Source organism: Manis javanica, chromosome 15 (genome assembly GCF_040802235.1).
Source record: "Manis javanica isolate MJ-LG chromosome 15, MJ_LKY, whole genome shotgun sequence".
Taxonomy (NCBI): domain Eukaryota; kingdom Metazoa; phylum Chordata; class Mammalia; order Pholidota; family Manidae; genus Manis; species Manis javanica.
In genome coordinates this window covers 16,097,508-16,112,887 of record NC_133170.1, presented here as the reverse complement: position 1 = coordinate 16,112,887, position 15,380 = coordinate 16,097,508, and the positions used below count along the sequence as shown (strand labels likewise).

Below are 15,380 nucleotides of genomic sequence, written 5' to 3'. Positions count from 1 at the left end.
AACGCCCAACACATCATCACGGCTCAGTGAGAAGAAATGTAGCTGAAGATTCACAACCTGCCAAAAAGCTGGCTTTTTAGTTTCCAAGGCTTTGGTTGGTAAACTAAAGGGTTTTTTTGTTTTGTTTTGTTTTTTAAATAAATACATTTCTTTGTTACAAGCGTAAAAAATATTCATGTGTTTTATTTGCTCACATAACAAATTCTGCATGGGGCCATGATTTCATGGAAAGTGCTCCTTTTGATTTATTTTGCTCATCATTATTCACTTCTCTTTCTATAGGCATGTTCATATTTCACATCGAATGCTTTGCCATTGAAGATCACTTTCATCAATGCCAATCCAATGGGCAAAAACATTAGTGTCATTTTCAAGGTACAGTAGCCCTCCTAAAACATCCAGTTGATTTCATAAGTAGACTTACTGATTTATTACTCACAAAAATATATATTATAGCTATCTTCCTCTGGCAGAAGCATAGAGGATTCCAGTTATTTTTTGATTCTGCATTTTTACAGAATCATCGCACATGCCAAACTATAATTGGCAATGGATCAAACATTACTGGCTTAAAGGCAGTAAACCTCTAGTGCAAAACTTAAGAAGATGTATTTTAATAAACGAAGTTATATAATCAGTTCTGAGGAGCACAGAAAGCGAATGTATGGTGAAACCTTAGTGGGGAAGTTTTCTTTTGGCCTAGATACTAAATTGGAATCAAAATTAGCCGAAACTAAAATGATAATTTAACATAAAATTCTTATCTACAAGTACTTGCTTCTTTTAGTGATTTGGGGTTTTTTTTCTATCTTTAAATGAAAGATAAATATGTGCCATATTAGTTTTTGTCATGAGTCCCATGGGAAAATAGAGTAAAAGATAAGGTATAAGGCTGTAGACAAGTAAGAAAAAGGGACTAAAGAAGGAGCTGTCAGTAAAAAGTAAGGATTTGACAGTCATTCCATTAACTTAATCAATTTTTCAACCAAATTAGACAACCAAGTCTCAGAGTGTAGTTTTGTGGTGGATTCTGTTTTTGAGGATAATAATTAGCACACCCATGCTTTTGCTTTGACCTGTGTTACTTCAGGCATTAGTAGTCCCATGACACTGCAATTCTGGAGAAGAAAGAAAAACAACAGAAAAGCTCATCCTGGAATAATTTTCTGCATGTGATTTCAGAAGCATTTTTGAAACCAAGTATCTTATTAGTTTTAAAGCATAGAACTATCCTTCCCCTTTGGATATACTACATTTCCTTCACCTGTGATAGAAAATCACCCCTTATCATTTCTTATTATTATCAAAAACCATTCACTCTGAAAACTTTTAACTGCCTTCATAATAAGAGAAGTTAGTGATTCAAAGTCTGATGAATCATAATTCATCTGCTGTTTATACTCCTAGTCAAGAAGCTCTTGTATAACTATATATCAGTGCATACATTTATGGAAGACCAAATAATATTTCACTCAGAAAGAGAGCTCTCTTGTCGAAGTTTGAAATTTGGATAAACATTCATACAGTCTCTCTCACTAGACTTTGAGTTGAAGACCGTACACGTGGATAATAAATCAAAAGATTATTATCAGGGGACAACCTTCTGAGCAGCCTCTACTTTGATGGCTAAAGCTTCTATAATCATTTAAGGGAATTTCTCATTTTCTTTGATCTTCTTTCAGAAACACAAGGTACTCTTAGGATAATAAAACAACTGAAACCACTCTAAGGGGCTAGGAATTTATTCAGAGAAAGAAATGACATATACCATATTTAAGATCTCTTAATGGAATTCAAGGAGAAACTCATAGTCTATAATTTTGTTCTCAATAGGCCGGAGATGATCTTCGTCAGGATATGTTTGTTCTGCAGATTATTCAAGTGATGGACAATATTTGGCTGCAGGAGGGCCTGGATATGCAAATGATCATTTACGCATGTCTATCCACAGGAAAAGACCAAGGTCAGTATAGATTAAAAAGTTGGTTGGCCTACATTATTTATCTCATACATTCTCTGATAATATGCCACCAATCTTTCCACAGCTTTCATTCTAGACTACACAATTTAAAATCAAAAGAATTATGCATCATTGTTCTTCTTTTTAAAAAAGAATTGTTTTCAAAAATGATAAGCCAAAATAATTCACATGAGTATGTTGTCCTTGTGGATACTAATGAGGACTTTGACAATCCAAATGTTAGCTATGCTATCTTATTGGGTGTTTAAGGGTTGGTTATATTAATAGCCAACTCACAGTATTGTCTCTTTTTCTAAGTAGAAAAACTACTACTTCAAAAAATACAATTGTTGCCTATTAACAAAAAATTTACAAAGTTACAAGTGCTCAAAGGAGTTCTGAAAATTTTAAATACATTGTAAACTTGAACTTAATTTCTGAAAGACCTTTGATTGAAGTGTAAGTTCAGTAGCCAAAGATGACTATGCTTGCAAACTTTGAACATTAGCATTTCTTTTCCTTCATGAAAGCCAAGACATTAATATGGAAATATAATTACTCTAATACACATTATCAATGAAAGTAATGTCAGTGGCTCACCTACTAATACTAAAACATCAGCAGTAAAAGTTGTAATTAGTTACAATCATGCAGAATTTGAAAAAACTAATTCTTAAACTGCCTTATCTTTTTACATATGTCACTGCCCCTAAGAATTTCATTAAATTAATTAGTGTGAATTATAGCAGATGCACCTGATAAATAAAGAAATAAGAATCTGAAAAAGTGACCTACAACCATGTAGTCTTTTTTTTTTTTTTTTTTATTTCAGGCAGAGCCACAATTGAAACCCAACATTACAAATGAAAAGCTGTCACTGTCTGGCCTCCCAGTTCCTGATCTTACCACTAGGCTCAGGACCCCAGCCAATTGTGACTTGAGATTTTAGAATAAGCATGGAAGCACTTCCTACTCAGCTTAATTTGCAGCTTGATACTTCAGGATGACTCTGTTACAAGTCATACTACCCAATTATTTTTATTCCAATAATAGGGCTCTTGCTGCCATTCCCTGAGCTCTTTCTAAAACTCTAGCTCTGAAGAGTCTTTAATCATGGGTACTCTAAGATTTTTATTCCTTGAGTCTTACTTTCCCTATTCTCCCACAAGCAGCCTAATGCTTTCTTATCTTTATATGGTGGAAGAGCAAGAATAAAGCTAGATGAGCCGCAGTGATCTTTTTGATGTCACATGGATCACCTTTTCTTCAGAAATTGAATCAATCATTGACCTCAGTGGAATTCTTTAATTTCATCTACTCATTTCTCATTTATAATCACAGAATGTAACAGAGGCTGTCTTTTGAAATTAATGAAATGATTCAGCAAAAATTATTGTAGACTTGCCCAAAGTTAGGGATGTCATAAGACAAACAAGTTATTCTTCCCCTCTATCTACCAACAAACCTATAGCTGTTCAGAGGGCATTATATCAGCAAAATAATTCTTCAAGAAGAATAGAGGTCATTAAAGCAAGTGTCATTTTTAGAGATCAAGTTCAATTTTTAATCGGGTTCCAAAGCTTACTGAATGCCTGCTGTTCTAAAGAAATGTTAGAAAGTATGGTAGGGAATACTAGAATGAGCTAAAGAGAGCTGCTGCCCTTAAGGAGCATATACTCAAGGCCAGAAGTTTACATGACTTGATCAGCATTATTGTTGATTATAATTCTCGTGACTACTTTGTATATGATGTCCTAGGAGCTTTGAGAGAGACTATCAGGTCATATAAAGATTCTTTAGGATTTATTTCATTGTTGGCTCTCCAAATATGATGGGCATAAAAATTACCTAGGGGAAGGAGAAGAGTACATACAATTACATACCCAGACAGGGCACTAAATCAGGCTCTCACCTGTGGTCTCAGTGATTACAAAAAGGGTGTTTCTTATGCACCCCATTTTGAAAGCCACTGCCTTCTGTGATTACACCTTGAAAAGTTGTGTACCTTCGAACCGTGTTATTTAAAGTGTGACTCATGGACCAGAAGCACTAAAATCACCTAGGAGCTTATTAGAAATGAAGAATCTGAGCCCCCACACCCACCTACTGAATCAGAAACTACATTTTAACAATATCCCTATGTGATACAGATGTGCACTAAAATTGGAGGAATACTGCATTAGAAGACTGTAAGAATGGAACCACACATATTGCTCAGTGCAAACAGAATTATAGTAGAAGTATTTAAAAGACATCCACTTCTTTCTAGAGTAATAACCTTACTGCTAAATGTAATGCATCACACTTACCATCTCATTTTATACACATAAGAAACCCTGCACAAGAACTGAACTCCACTGGGGAGGAGGAAGAAGTGTTGTGCTGTTAAGGATATGCCCAGGATTTACCTCTGGGTGCTGTTTCTTTTCTTTTTTTTTTTTTAACAAAGAGGTTTCATAGGTTATTTTTGCAGCATTCTATATTCAATTCCCACTTCCCATATTTAAGTTTATTTCTGGTACAGCAAGGTAGATTCCTAAGGTCACAAGTGGACTATTGGATATTAAGACAAAGACTAAGGCTGCAACTACCTGCTATTGGCCAAAGCCAGCAGAGAAATGTTTCATTTACCATCACTGTGATTTGCTTGTTTGCTGTTTAACTTGGTTGTTTTTAAGGTAGATTATGAAATAGTCAACTTAAAAAATTTAGCCCTCTCTCTTTTCTAATAGTTACATGTTTGTCCCTGATCTCTTTGGGCATTTGAGTTTGCAAGTCTTGCAATTATCAAGATTGTGGAAATTAGAAATTCTAAACTTTAATTTCTTTCAATTACCTTATTTATAGAACTGTACATTACAAATTGATCTGTGGACATTAGTCCTGGGAGAGTTTTAAATACTGTGTTTAAATTGCTATTCTATACAGAATAAAAATCAGAAGATTTGAGATTTACATTCCAATAACCTTAGGAACACAATGAAAAGAAGCCTTGATAGATACATGGCCAATGGGGAAAGGTCCTATTGAAGTTAAATCAGTGTATGTTCCCTTTTAAGAAATTATTATCATAGTTTCTCTTTAATGTTGACTCAACAGGAAGGAGCAGGTGGTTTTCTACATGTTTACTGCAGAATTGTTCTATTCACTCCTAGAAATGGAACATTTAACAGTGAAACTTTAATTAACCTGAACATTGATTTCCATAATATATTTGAAATATTTGTTATGGAGATTGTATTTAGTTCACTTACATCATAAATATGCCTGATACACAAGTTTGAATTTCCTTCCTTAAAATATAAATTAATTCACAAGACGTATGTTAATTAACCCACTACTTTATTGACTCAGAGGGGTCTGAGTGAGACTGTCTAGATTGGCTCTGTACTCTAGTTTTAGAAGAAATAGTAAAGCTTCTCCTGATAGATCTGATTCTGATTCATGCATAATGAATATTCACTGCTCCCCAGGATTTAGGAAAAATTAGAAAGAAATCCGTCTAGATAAGGCCCCTTCAGAAAAGAAATTCTGGAAAGGAAAATGGCAATCCCAGTAACACTGGCAACTATTGCTGTCAAGATGTATTTCTTAAGAGTCTTTTGTCCTACGAAGAAATAATTATTTCCATAATCTCTTTTTTATCAACCAGGATTGGTACAGATGGTGCCTGATGCTGTCACCCTAGGTAAGGTCCATCGCCACTCTGGACTGATAGGACCGCTGAGAGAAAATACAATCAAAAAGTGGTTCAGTCAGCACAACCATTTGAAGGTGGATTATGAGAAGGTTTGTCCTGCTGGAGCTAATTTTAAATAATGTACTTAGGTAAAAATATGTTCTGGTTCATTACATATTCTGATTTATGAAAAAGTAAATTAAGTACACCTTGACTTCTAATTCACTCAGTCATTAGCCTAGTAATAATGACCCAGTTTAAATGGTACATTAACTAGGTAACAATTTCTGTGTTTGGTTTTTCTTCTGGGTAAAACTCTGGGCTGTCAGTAAAGATTGTCTTTGCTCAGCTGCCCCCCTTACAGCAATCTCACCTGAAACCACCTCCTTCAAGTTAGGTCTGCCTATTTGTACACAATCTCCAACTTCTACAAACCTTCCTCCATCCTTTGCGAGACATTTCTTCTGCCAAGCTCAACTCTTTCATGCCTTATTCTTTATTGTTTGCAGAATGCATTAAAGAGTTTTATTTTTCTATTTTAGATCTCAGAACTTTATAATATACACTGTTTTACTGGGCTTCAAACATTTCTTCCCACCATTCACTTGAACAGCTGGCTGGTAGTGTGCAGTTGTGCAGGTTCTGCACTATACTTGGGCTCCTGGTCAAGGGATGAGTGGATAGAGCCAGGCCTTTTCCACTCCCGAGGCATGAAATGGTACAGTTGGGTCCACCCAGAGGAAGGGGCACCCTTATGCTAATTAACATGTAGAAGTGATGGACCAGTATTAGATATGCTCAGAGTTACCCTGAGAATTAAAATTCCTTTATTCTAGGAAACTCCTCAGTCCTGGGCAAGCTGGGCTGACGGGTCACCCTAGCTAACACAGTCCATGAGAGAGAGACCCAGTAATTCATCTATTCCAGTCTTCTGTGAGACTGGAGTAGAGGAAAAATACAGGCTTTTGGAGGCCAAATAACAAAGAATTAGATGATATTCTCTTGAAATCTATTTTTTAGCTGTTACCAAAATTGTAAATTTACTTTTACACAAATCCCTATAGATATAATTTTGAAGTTTCCACTTACATTTGCTCTTCTCAACCACTGTGTGAAGGACATATTTTATTACCTTCACTTCATAAGTGAAGAAAATCTAGGCAAGCAAAGTGACTTGCTCAGACATTTGGGGTCTGCGGAACTAAGATGTCCTGACATGTAGTCCAGTGGCATAGATGTGCACTCCAGTGGCTCAGCCATACAAGGAGACCCATCACTGAGGCCCACCCAATCACACGTGTGCACACCATGGATACACACATGATTGCATCCCTGAGGAAAATGTTGTATACCCAGGAGACCATTTTGAAAACAAAGAATGATTTTGCAAATGAATATAAGCCATAGTTGACTTAGTGGTAATCTCCTTCCACCCACATAGGCATTCACTAAGATACACTGTAACAAAACACTTTTGTACATCAGCTGGATGACCTATTTGTAAGGGTAAACATAAAGTATTACAGATATCTCAATATAGCTTTTTCTATATTAAAAGAAATCAAATTCTCAGAAGTTGATATTTTTAATTTCTCCTGGGATAGGCAATATAGGGCCACATTGTTTCTTCCTCTTTTACCTTGAAAAAAAAACATTCGATATTGAATATTTGAGACATCAAAAAATAGCAACAGGAATCTTCTCTAATAAACTATGCAAATTACCTCTAGCTGAAGAAAGAGACATTTTCCCCAGTTTCAATGAAAACATTCATCTATTAGGCTAAAGAACAGGCTATTTCATGTTCTTCTGTAGCATATCAAGAACCAACCATTTAAGCATATCCTGCTCTCAACTGAGATGTAGAAGTGGTTCTTGGTTATGTAACTTGGCTTTTTATCATATTTTGTGCCATTAGCTCTGATGCAAATGTGCTCACTGTTATTTTTGTGTTATTGTTTTTCAACCGATTAGGCCTTGAGGAATTTTTTCTATTCCTGTGCTGGCTGGTGTGTGGTAACATTCATCTTGGGAGTCTGTGACCGACATAACGACAATATCATGCTGACAAAGTCAGGCCACATGTTTCATATTGACTACGGAAAATTCTTAGGTCACGCCCAAACGTTTGGAGGGATAAAGAGGTCAGTGCACAAATAATGTTTGTTACATTAATTAAATGCTACAGTGAGTAAACCATGTCCTAGAGTGACAAATAGCATGTAATGGCATAGAAACCCAGCAGATGACTTGCTCCCCATCTCTCAAACCCCCCAAGATAGCACAAACATGGTAATATATCTAATAAGATGGAAGGAAAGTTGCTTTTTTTCCAATAAATTGTCAATGGCACAAATTAGTTTTCCTCAAATTGTTAGTGGACTGAATTGGCCTTCTCCTATAGGATAGTTATCTTATTCCAGTCTGAATTGTCTGAAATATAATATTTTTGTGTTCTTATAAACCTTGAATGGACAATGAGACATGAATTCGTGGTCTCAATACATCTGGGGTATTGTCCATAGCAGTTACTACCCCGGTCTACATATTTTAAAACTAGCACACTTACTGCACTGAATTAGCCTTGAATCATTCCAGAAATATGTAATGAGCACCTACCATTCAATGCTGTGGGGATCCAACAGGAGACAAGGGAGATACAAACCCTGACCTCTTTCTAGTAAGGATGACAGACATTAAACAAGTTAACATGTAAATAAATAACATGAGGAAATTCCTTTTTTATTAAGAAAGTGAAGTAGAGAAATGGAATAGAAAGTGACTGGGACAGGGATGCTATTTTAAAGAGGCCTCTTGGAAAGATGAGACAACTGTGTAATGAGTGATCCCCTTTTGGAGATCCATAGAAAAGTATTCCTGGAAAAGAGAACAGCAAAAATAACAGCTATGAGAATGGAAATAAGCATGGCCCATTCCAGTGTCAACAAGAAGGCCTGGGGACAGGTAGGATAGAAAGGCGCCGGCAATGGGAGTTAATGTGAAGAATCTGGTGGAGGCCAGATCAAGTAGGGCACTGAGGACATGGTTTGGAGATTGGCTTTTATTTTCAGTTCAGGAGCAAACCATTGATGGATTTCAGTGGATTTCAAAGCTCTTTCATGCTGTCCTGTGTAGTGATGAGACCAGTTAGGAGGCCACTGCAATAGTTAAAGCAAGACCTTAATGGTAAAGAAGTGGTGAAAACTCAGAGATTTACAATATGTTTTGAAATCAGGGCTGAGGGCCTGATCATTGATTGGACATTGGCAGTGGTTAGTGGGCTGGGTAAGGGAGCCTAGAAGGTAGGGGACAAAAAGAAAACATTCAAGGACAACTCCTGGTTTTTTGGGTTTAACAAATAATTATATCGTTTACTGAAACAAAAAAGTCTGGTGGATAAATAGGTTGTTGTTGTATTTTATTTGAGCTGGGGCAAGGAAACCAGAACTCTGAAAGTTCCTTGCTTTAAAAAGATACTACAAATTAAAGTAGAAATGGGATTAGATAATTCCAAGACTAATCATTCACTCCTAGCTAAAAACAGCTCCTCAATAAAAGAAATAAGAATGTCTCCAACAATATAGCATTATGAACTTTCACTAAATGGCCATAATCTGGTGTTAAAATGCCAACATAAACTACATAATACAGTTTAATTCTTTAAAAATTATCTCTTATTTTTTAGATGCATTCAAATCAAATTGTTTCACTTTTTATCATTTTCAGTACATTGCTTTTTATAATGATTAACCTCAGAAAGTTTCACCACATATTCATTCATTCCTTAAACATCTTCTGAGGATGGTCTGCATGCTAAGGACTGTGATAAACCTTGGGGAAAACTACATTTGCCACATTAATGGTGCTTACTCTTTCTTTAGAATACTGGGAAGAAAGACAGGTAAATAATTACTATAGAATGTGGTAAGTGCAGAGATAGATGTACAGACCATTAGAACATCATAGAGAAGGGATACCTAGTTTATGAAAGACAAATGTTAATTAACATATATGAGTGTACATGTAAATTACTCACATAACGCTTTTTCCCTAGAATCCACTTTCCTAGAAATTTAAAGATTAGATTACAATTTTGTCAACTTTATTTATTTTGCTGCATTGTCCACTAGGAATTTGGGTTAACCTTTATTCATTTATTTGACCAACATCTGTACTGACTATGGTAGTAGTTAAAAATGAGCAAAAACATTTCAGTTTTGCAGAAAAAGTTCCAAGCTGGAGAGATAGAAAAAGTAAAGAAGAAGTTACTAAGTACTGTGATAGAGATATGTACCAAGGTCTATAGAAAAGGTGGAGTCAAATTTGTTTGCTTTGGCATTACAGTAGCTGCTGTTTCTGCAGTTTGGCAATTTAATATCTTTTTTATGCAACCTCTAAGATACATGAAAATGTACCCAACATAGAACCTCATTAATAGTAGGTTCTTAATATTGTTTACTGAATTAGTCAGCCAATAATCCATCCACAGGTAAGCCCTCAATCGTTCAATAATTATTGATTGGATATATGAAAATGAAATTGGCTCTGTCTTCCCTTAAGATTATTGATTATTTAGCCATCAGCTGGGACTAACTCCAACATCTGAACTATTGTTTGCAGGATTTTATCTCTGGCTATGTGAAGTTCATTGGCAATGTCTCCTTGAATTTCTTTCTTAATATTGATACTTCTGTCCTGAGTTTGTTTAATAAACTAAACTGTGCCTATTCATTATTATTCACTATATCTTTTGAATTGTAGGCAGCATCTAATAATTTTGCTTCAAGTCCATTTCAGCTGTTCAGAAGTTCGCTTGAATATTGTTTCCTTACACAGTTGACTTCTTCCATCCTAGATCCTTTGGTTATTTTTATTAGTTTCTAGGTAGACAAAAGGCCTTTTACAAATTGGACCCCTGTATCCCCTAGGATAAATGAAAATTCTTATTTGTACTCCACTTACTGTATTATAGACCTGGTCTTTAGAGAAAAGCCTAGCTCCACCTATTTCCTTCTATACACATAATAAACATATTAATAAATCCTCCATAATGTACAAAACCAGGTATATAAGTAATGCCCAAGGACTATCCTCATTCCTATTGTCTAGTAAGGCCATATAACACTCCAGCAAAAACCATTGATAACCCAGGAACACTTCTTAACATAAGATGCTGCACCCAGTGGGGGTAGAGAGTATGTGTATCCTAGAGAGTTTCTCCAGTTGTTTACTCTTCAAAAAACATGTAAGAGGAAAGCATTTGTATAACTTTTCATGGTTTATAAAGTGTTACATATATTAACTAATTGCATTTCACAATACGATTGCCTAAATCATAAAGACTAGTTTTCAGTGGTGGACAGATTATGGGTTGGCAAAAATAAATCACATATAGACATAAAACCCCCTCTCTAAATTGCAGATTTACCCCTTAGCCAAGGATACAGATCTTAATAATGGGAATTAACAGTCCAATAGAGCAGAAGCAGATGCAATATATTTGGGGGTAGATTTTCCTTTCATTCTTGGTTTCCTTAAGAGAAAGCAGCAGTGAGGTGACATTCTCCTTACAAGCAGTATCTTGAGAACGAAACTGGTTTCTTGTCAGCTACTGCACGTTCATACTCATGCTTACATCACCATTCCAGAACATCTCACACTAACCATCTGTGTTCTGTTTTGAAAATGTTTGCAAACACTGGACTCTGCTGATTCTGAACTAGATGAGTCAGCCCAGCAACACTCTTCTTTGGAGTCCTTACTCAGGTCCCTGAACGATTGCTTTGAATTTGGTTTGTCAGAAATCTGGAAAATCCATATCCATGCTTAGGCCAAATCTGAGGCTCCTGTAGACTTCTAACTTGGAAGACAGAAAAAAAAACACAGCTCAGTTATAAAAATGAAGGATTTCATATCTTGTATATAAACAAGCAATCCTTTCTTATTGGTTTGAATTATGAGATTAGATAAAGAGGATTTACACCAGCAGATAAAGTCACAGGATAGTTCAGCTGCCACATCACTTAATGATCATGGAGAATTTTAGCTAATCCCTACGATTGGAAACAATGAAGAATTTCACAAACTGTGAAACCAGTTGTTTTTTCTTTTGAAGTATTGCTTAATTATTATCTTCATTTCTTTATTTTCTCTCACGAAGATTCAAATTAAAAAGCACTTAACAAATTATGCATCCACAATTTTCATGCAAAATTTCCCTGAACAATGATTTCTATATAATAATTTTTTTCATTACATAAAAGAAATTACTGTAATAAACTCTAAATTTCAACTCAATAATTTCTTGGTGGTGATTTACTCTTATAGAGGAGGAGAAATTAAGGAAAGCCTTTTTTGGTTATGTTTATTGCTCTCCTAACTTATTGTTATCTTTTCAGACTACATTTTTACAGTCTATATGGTCTTTCACTTTGGTAATGCTAGATTTACATGAAGTCTCTCTTGTAGCATCCTTTCCAGATCATTCTAGGGGCCATATGAGCAGCAGTTAAGGCACACTGATAGACTGTAAATAGGCTATGATTTTTTAAAATCACATACTACCATGTGCTGATGTTATGACTTGAACAAATGGCTTCTCTGTGCCTCAGTTTAATCTTCTATAAAACAGATTTGTTTGGGAGATTAAATTAGTTGGAATACGTGAAGTGCTTAGAATAGTACCCAACACCAAATGAGGGCTCTGTACATGTTTGGTGTAATTAGTTAAAATATAAATATTCCAAATGAAGTGACAAAACATGAGATTACATTCCTAGGCTGTTATTTCTTTTTGCTTAAAATTATCTAAATATATTACTTTGGTACTTTGTAAAGTATGTGCTTAGAAATTCATGAATTGAACTAATGGTCTTTTAAGTTTACTTACTTTAAGGCTTGTTGACTGACATACTGGATTACACTATTTTTCAGGTTTGCTTAGATTGTAAATTATTTCACCAAGTCATCCTTGACTTCTGATATAGTTTTAGCATAAACAGGGGCTTGCAAGAGACTATTGTGTTTATTCCTTTTCAACTATTTATTCAATGACATCACATTGGTAGCCTGAAATCAGCCACAATGGGAGTATATATGCCACAGAAATAGGCAAATATCACAAATCAAAGTGTTGTGGGTTTTTTTCTAAAAAAATGTGAGCTGGTTATTAAATATTTACTACCATACCATAGGACATAAATCCATTTAAAACAGATGAAAAATAATTCCAGAGCTCAACAAAATAAAATTCAAACTCTGTTCTTGTTCTATTAAAATATTTACACCAAGGTAATCAAAATATTATATATCTTTCTTTTTACAACATGGTTTATACCCTTTTAAAATTTTATCCCAACAGAGTACCAATCACCTAATATAATTAATCTCAGAATTTTCATTTCAGTATTAGTCATAAAAATTCTCTATCTATAATCATTTTGACATTAAGTTCAATGTTTAATTTTTACTGACTTAAAAATTTTAGTGATTAATTTCTAATTTGAGTATTATCATATTTATATTCTAAATATCCTCAATTTGAGACTATCTTTGAAAAAAAAACTCCCTTAGCAGATTAAAAGATTAATTTTTGCCTTACCTCTATTATTCAGATTTAGTGCAACATTCCTAGAAATCCAAATGCTATATAGGTCTCCTACTTGTCTTAATTACTATCTTAATGTTTTTTGAAATTTAAGAAACCTTGGTGGTCTGTTACTTACATGATTGTTTACTAAGAAACGCTGTGGTTCTTTTTACTCAAAGCAAGTCTCAGTATCATCTGAGTTTTCTAGAAGAAAAATACACGTTCCAATACTTCTCCAACTTTTGTATCTTAAGCATCTATCTGGTACCTGACACTTAGTGGGGGCTGAATTACGGTAGATTGAAGGAAATGCTATAAAATTTACTGCTCTTGACATGAAAGTTCAATTTTTCTGAAGATAAAATTATTAAGAACTTTCCATATTCTGTTATTCTAACTGGAAATTTACCAAGGGACTTCTTTTTTTTATACCTGATGGTCACTCTATGTGTAGGAGACTAGAGGATGAGACTCAAAATGTAATACATGACACCTTACACCATTAGGATAACTACTATAAAAAAGAAAAGAAAACAAAACAAATATTGGTGAGGATGTAGAGAAACTGAAATCTCTATGCAGTAGTAGTGGGAATATAAAATAGTATAGCTGCTATGGAAATATGGCTGTTTCTTCAAAAATTAAAAATAGAATTATGGTATGATCCAGCAATTCCAATTCTGAGTATATACCCAAAAGAACTGAAAGCAGGATCGCAAAGAGATATTTGTATATCCATACTCATAACAGCATTATTCACAGTAACTAAAATGTGAAAGCACCCCAAGTGTCCATTAACAGAAGAATGGATGAACAAATGTGGTATAGACATAAAACAGAATAGTATTCAGCCTTAAGGGAAACTCTGACACATGACACAGTATGGATAAAACTTGAGGGCGCTATTATGCTGAGTGAAATAAGCTAGTCACAGAAAGACAAATGGCTGTATGATTCCATTTACATGAAATCTGTTAAAGTAGTTAGAATCATAGAGACAGAAAGTAACATGGCAGTGGCCGGGAGCTGGGGGCAGGGGGAAGCAGGGAATTACTGTTTAATGGGTATAGAGTTTCAGGTTTATGAGATGAAAAGAATTATGGAGATGGATGGTGGTGATGGTTGCACAACATTATGAATGTATTTCATACCATTGAATTGTACACTTAAAAATGGTTAAGATGGTACATTTTTTGTGTATTCTACCACAATGAAATAATTGAAAATAAAATTGATAATGCTGCATTTCATAAAGGATTCTGCCAGTCACAGAATCAATGCCATGCAAACCTAGCATTTGAATAGCGCTTTGGATCGTCAAAGCAAGCTCATATAGGCTGTTTCAAGAAATGAGATTTGCTTTGTCATTCCCATCTTCTCAGTATCATTTCTCACTCTTCTACTTCATCTTACCATTCCACTGTATTTTATCACCTGGTTTCTTTTGCGTAACCTCCTTTATATCTACCCACTCCCATTGTAAGTAAAAAACAGTTTCTTTAATTAAAAAAAAAACAAGCATGAATTTTCTTCAAAAGTAGCCTTGTAGTTTTCAGATTAAAGAGTAAGGTATGACTGAGAAAGGAAGAAAAGTTTGTGATAGGGAATAAACGGAAGGAAATGAGAAGGAAGAAAGGAGGGAGAAAGAGAACATTTTAGTGTAAGTGGTCTGCCTTCCTGCAGTCAGTGAGCCTATACCCCGCTGGGAACAAAGCATGCGTGAGATGTTAAAGACGAAGGCTGTCGCCTCAGCTGGTCTGTGCCACAGCGTGTGCTGTTAGTAGTAGAAGCATCTCCTAGCCCTGAGTCTGAATCTAGTTTTTAAAGAAAAACTACAAATATCTCCTAAACATAAGCCTAGTATAAGAACTTCAGCTGAAGAACCAGTACCTGCTCCTGTGCTGGGAGAAATATTCATGGTATGAGAGAGGAAATGTCCATTTCAAGCTTAATACATAAATTTTGATCATGCATATGGTATACATTATGGGTGACTTAAATTTTTTCAGAGAAAACATACTATTCTTGATTTTCACCTTCAACCTGGTTTAAGAGCCTAACCCTATTTAAAATGTGGTACCACAATCCAGTTTCACCCAAGCATTGTAGTATTGATAATCTTTTCCTTATATCCCAACTAACTTCTTTCCCAA

The 15,380-nt window shown here is 35.0% G+C and overlaps 1 protein-coding gene across 8 annotated transcripts in view; it reads left to right on the top strand.

The window, feature by feature from the left end:
- The window catches only part of PIK3C2G (phosphatidylinositol-4-phosphate 3-kinase catalytic subunit type 2 gamma), a 319,871-nt gene that overhangs the window by 206,814 nt on the left and 97,677 nt on the right, over positions 1-15,380 (top strand). For all 8 annotated transcript variants that reach the window (XR_012125937.1, XM_073223871.1, XM_073223866.1 and 5 more), the window contains 4 exons: positions 283-375; positions 1,834-1,963; positions 5,613-5,749; positions 7,614-7,783. Coding sequence is in view for 7 of the 8 variants with exons in the window: in XM_073223871.1 (XP_073079972.1) it covers positions 283-375; positions 1,834-1,963; positions 5,613-5,749; positions 7,614-7,783 (530 nt within the window). In the remaining variant the exon portion in view is untranslated. The remainder of the gene's footprint in view (positions 1-282; positions 376-1,833; positions 1,964-5,612; positions 5,750-7,613; positions 7,784-15,380) is intronic.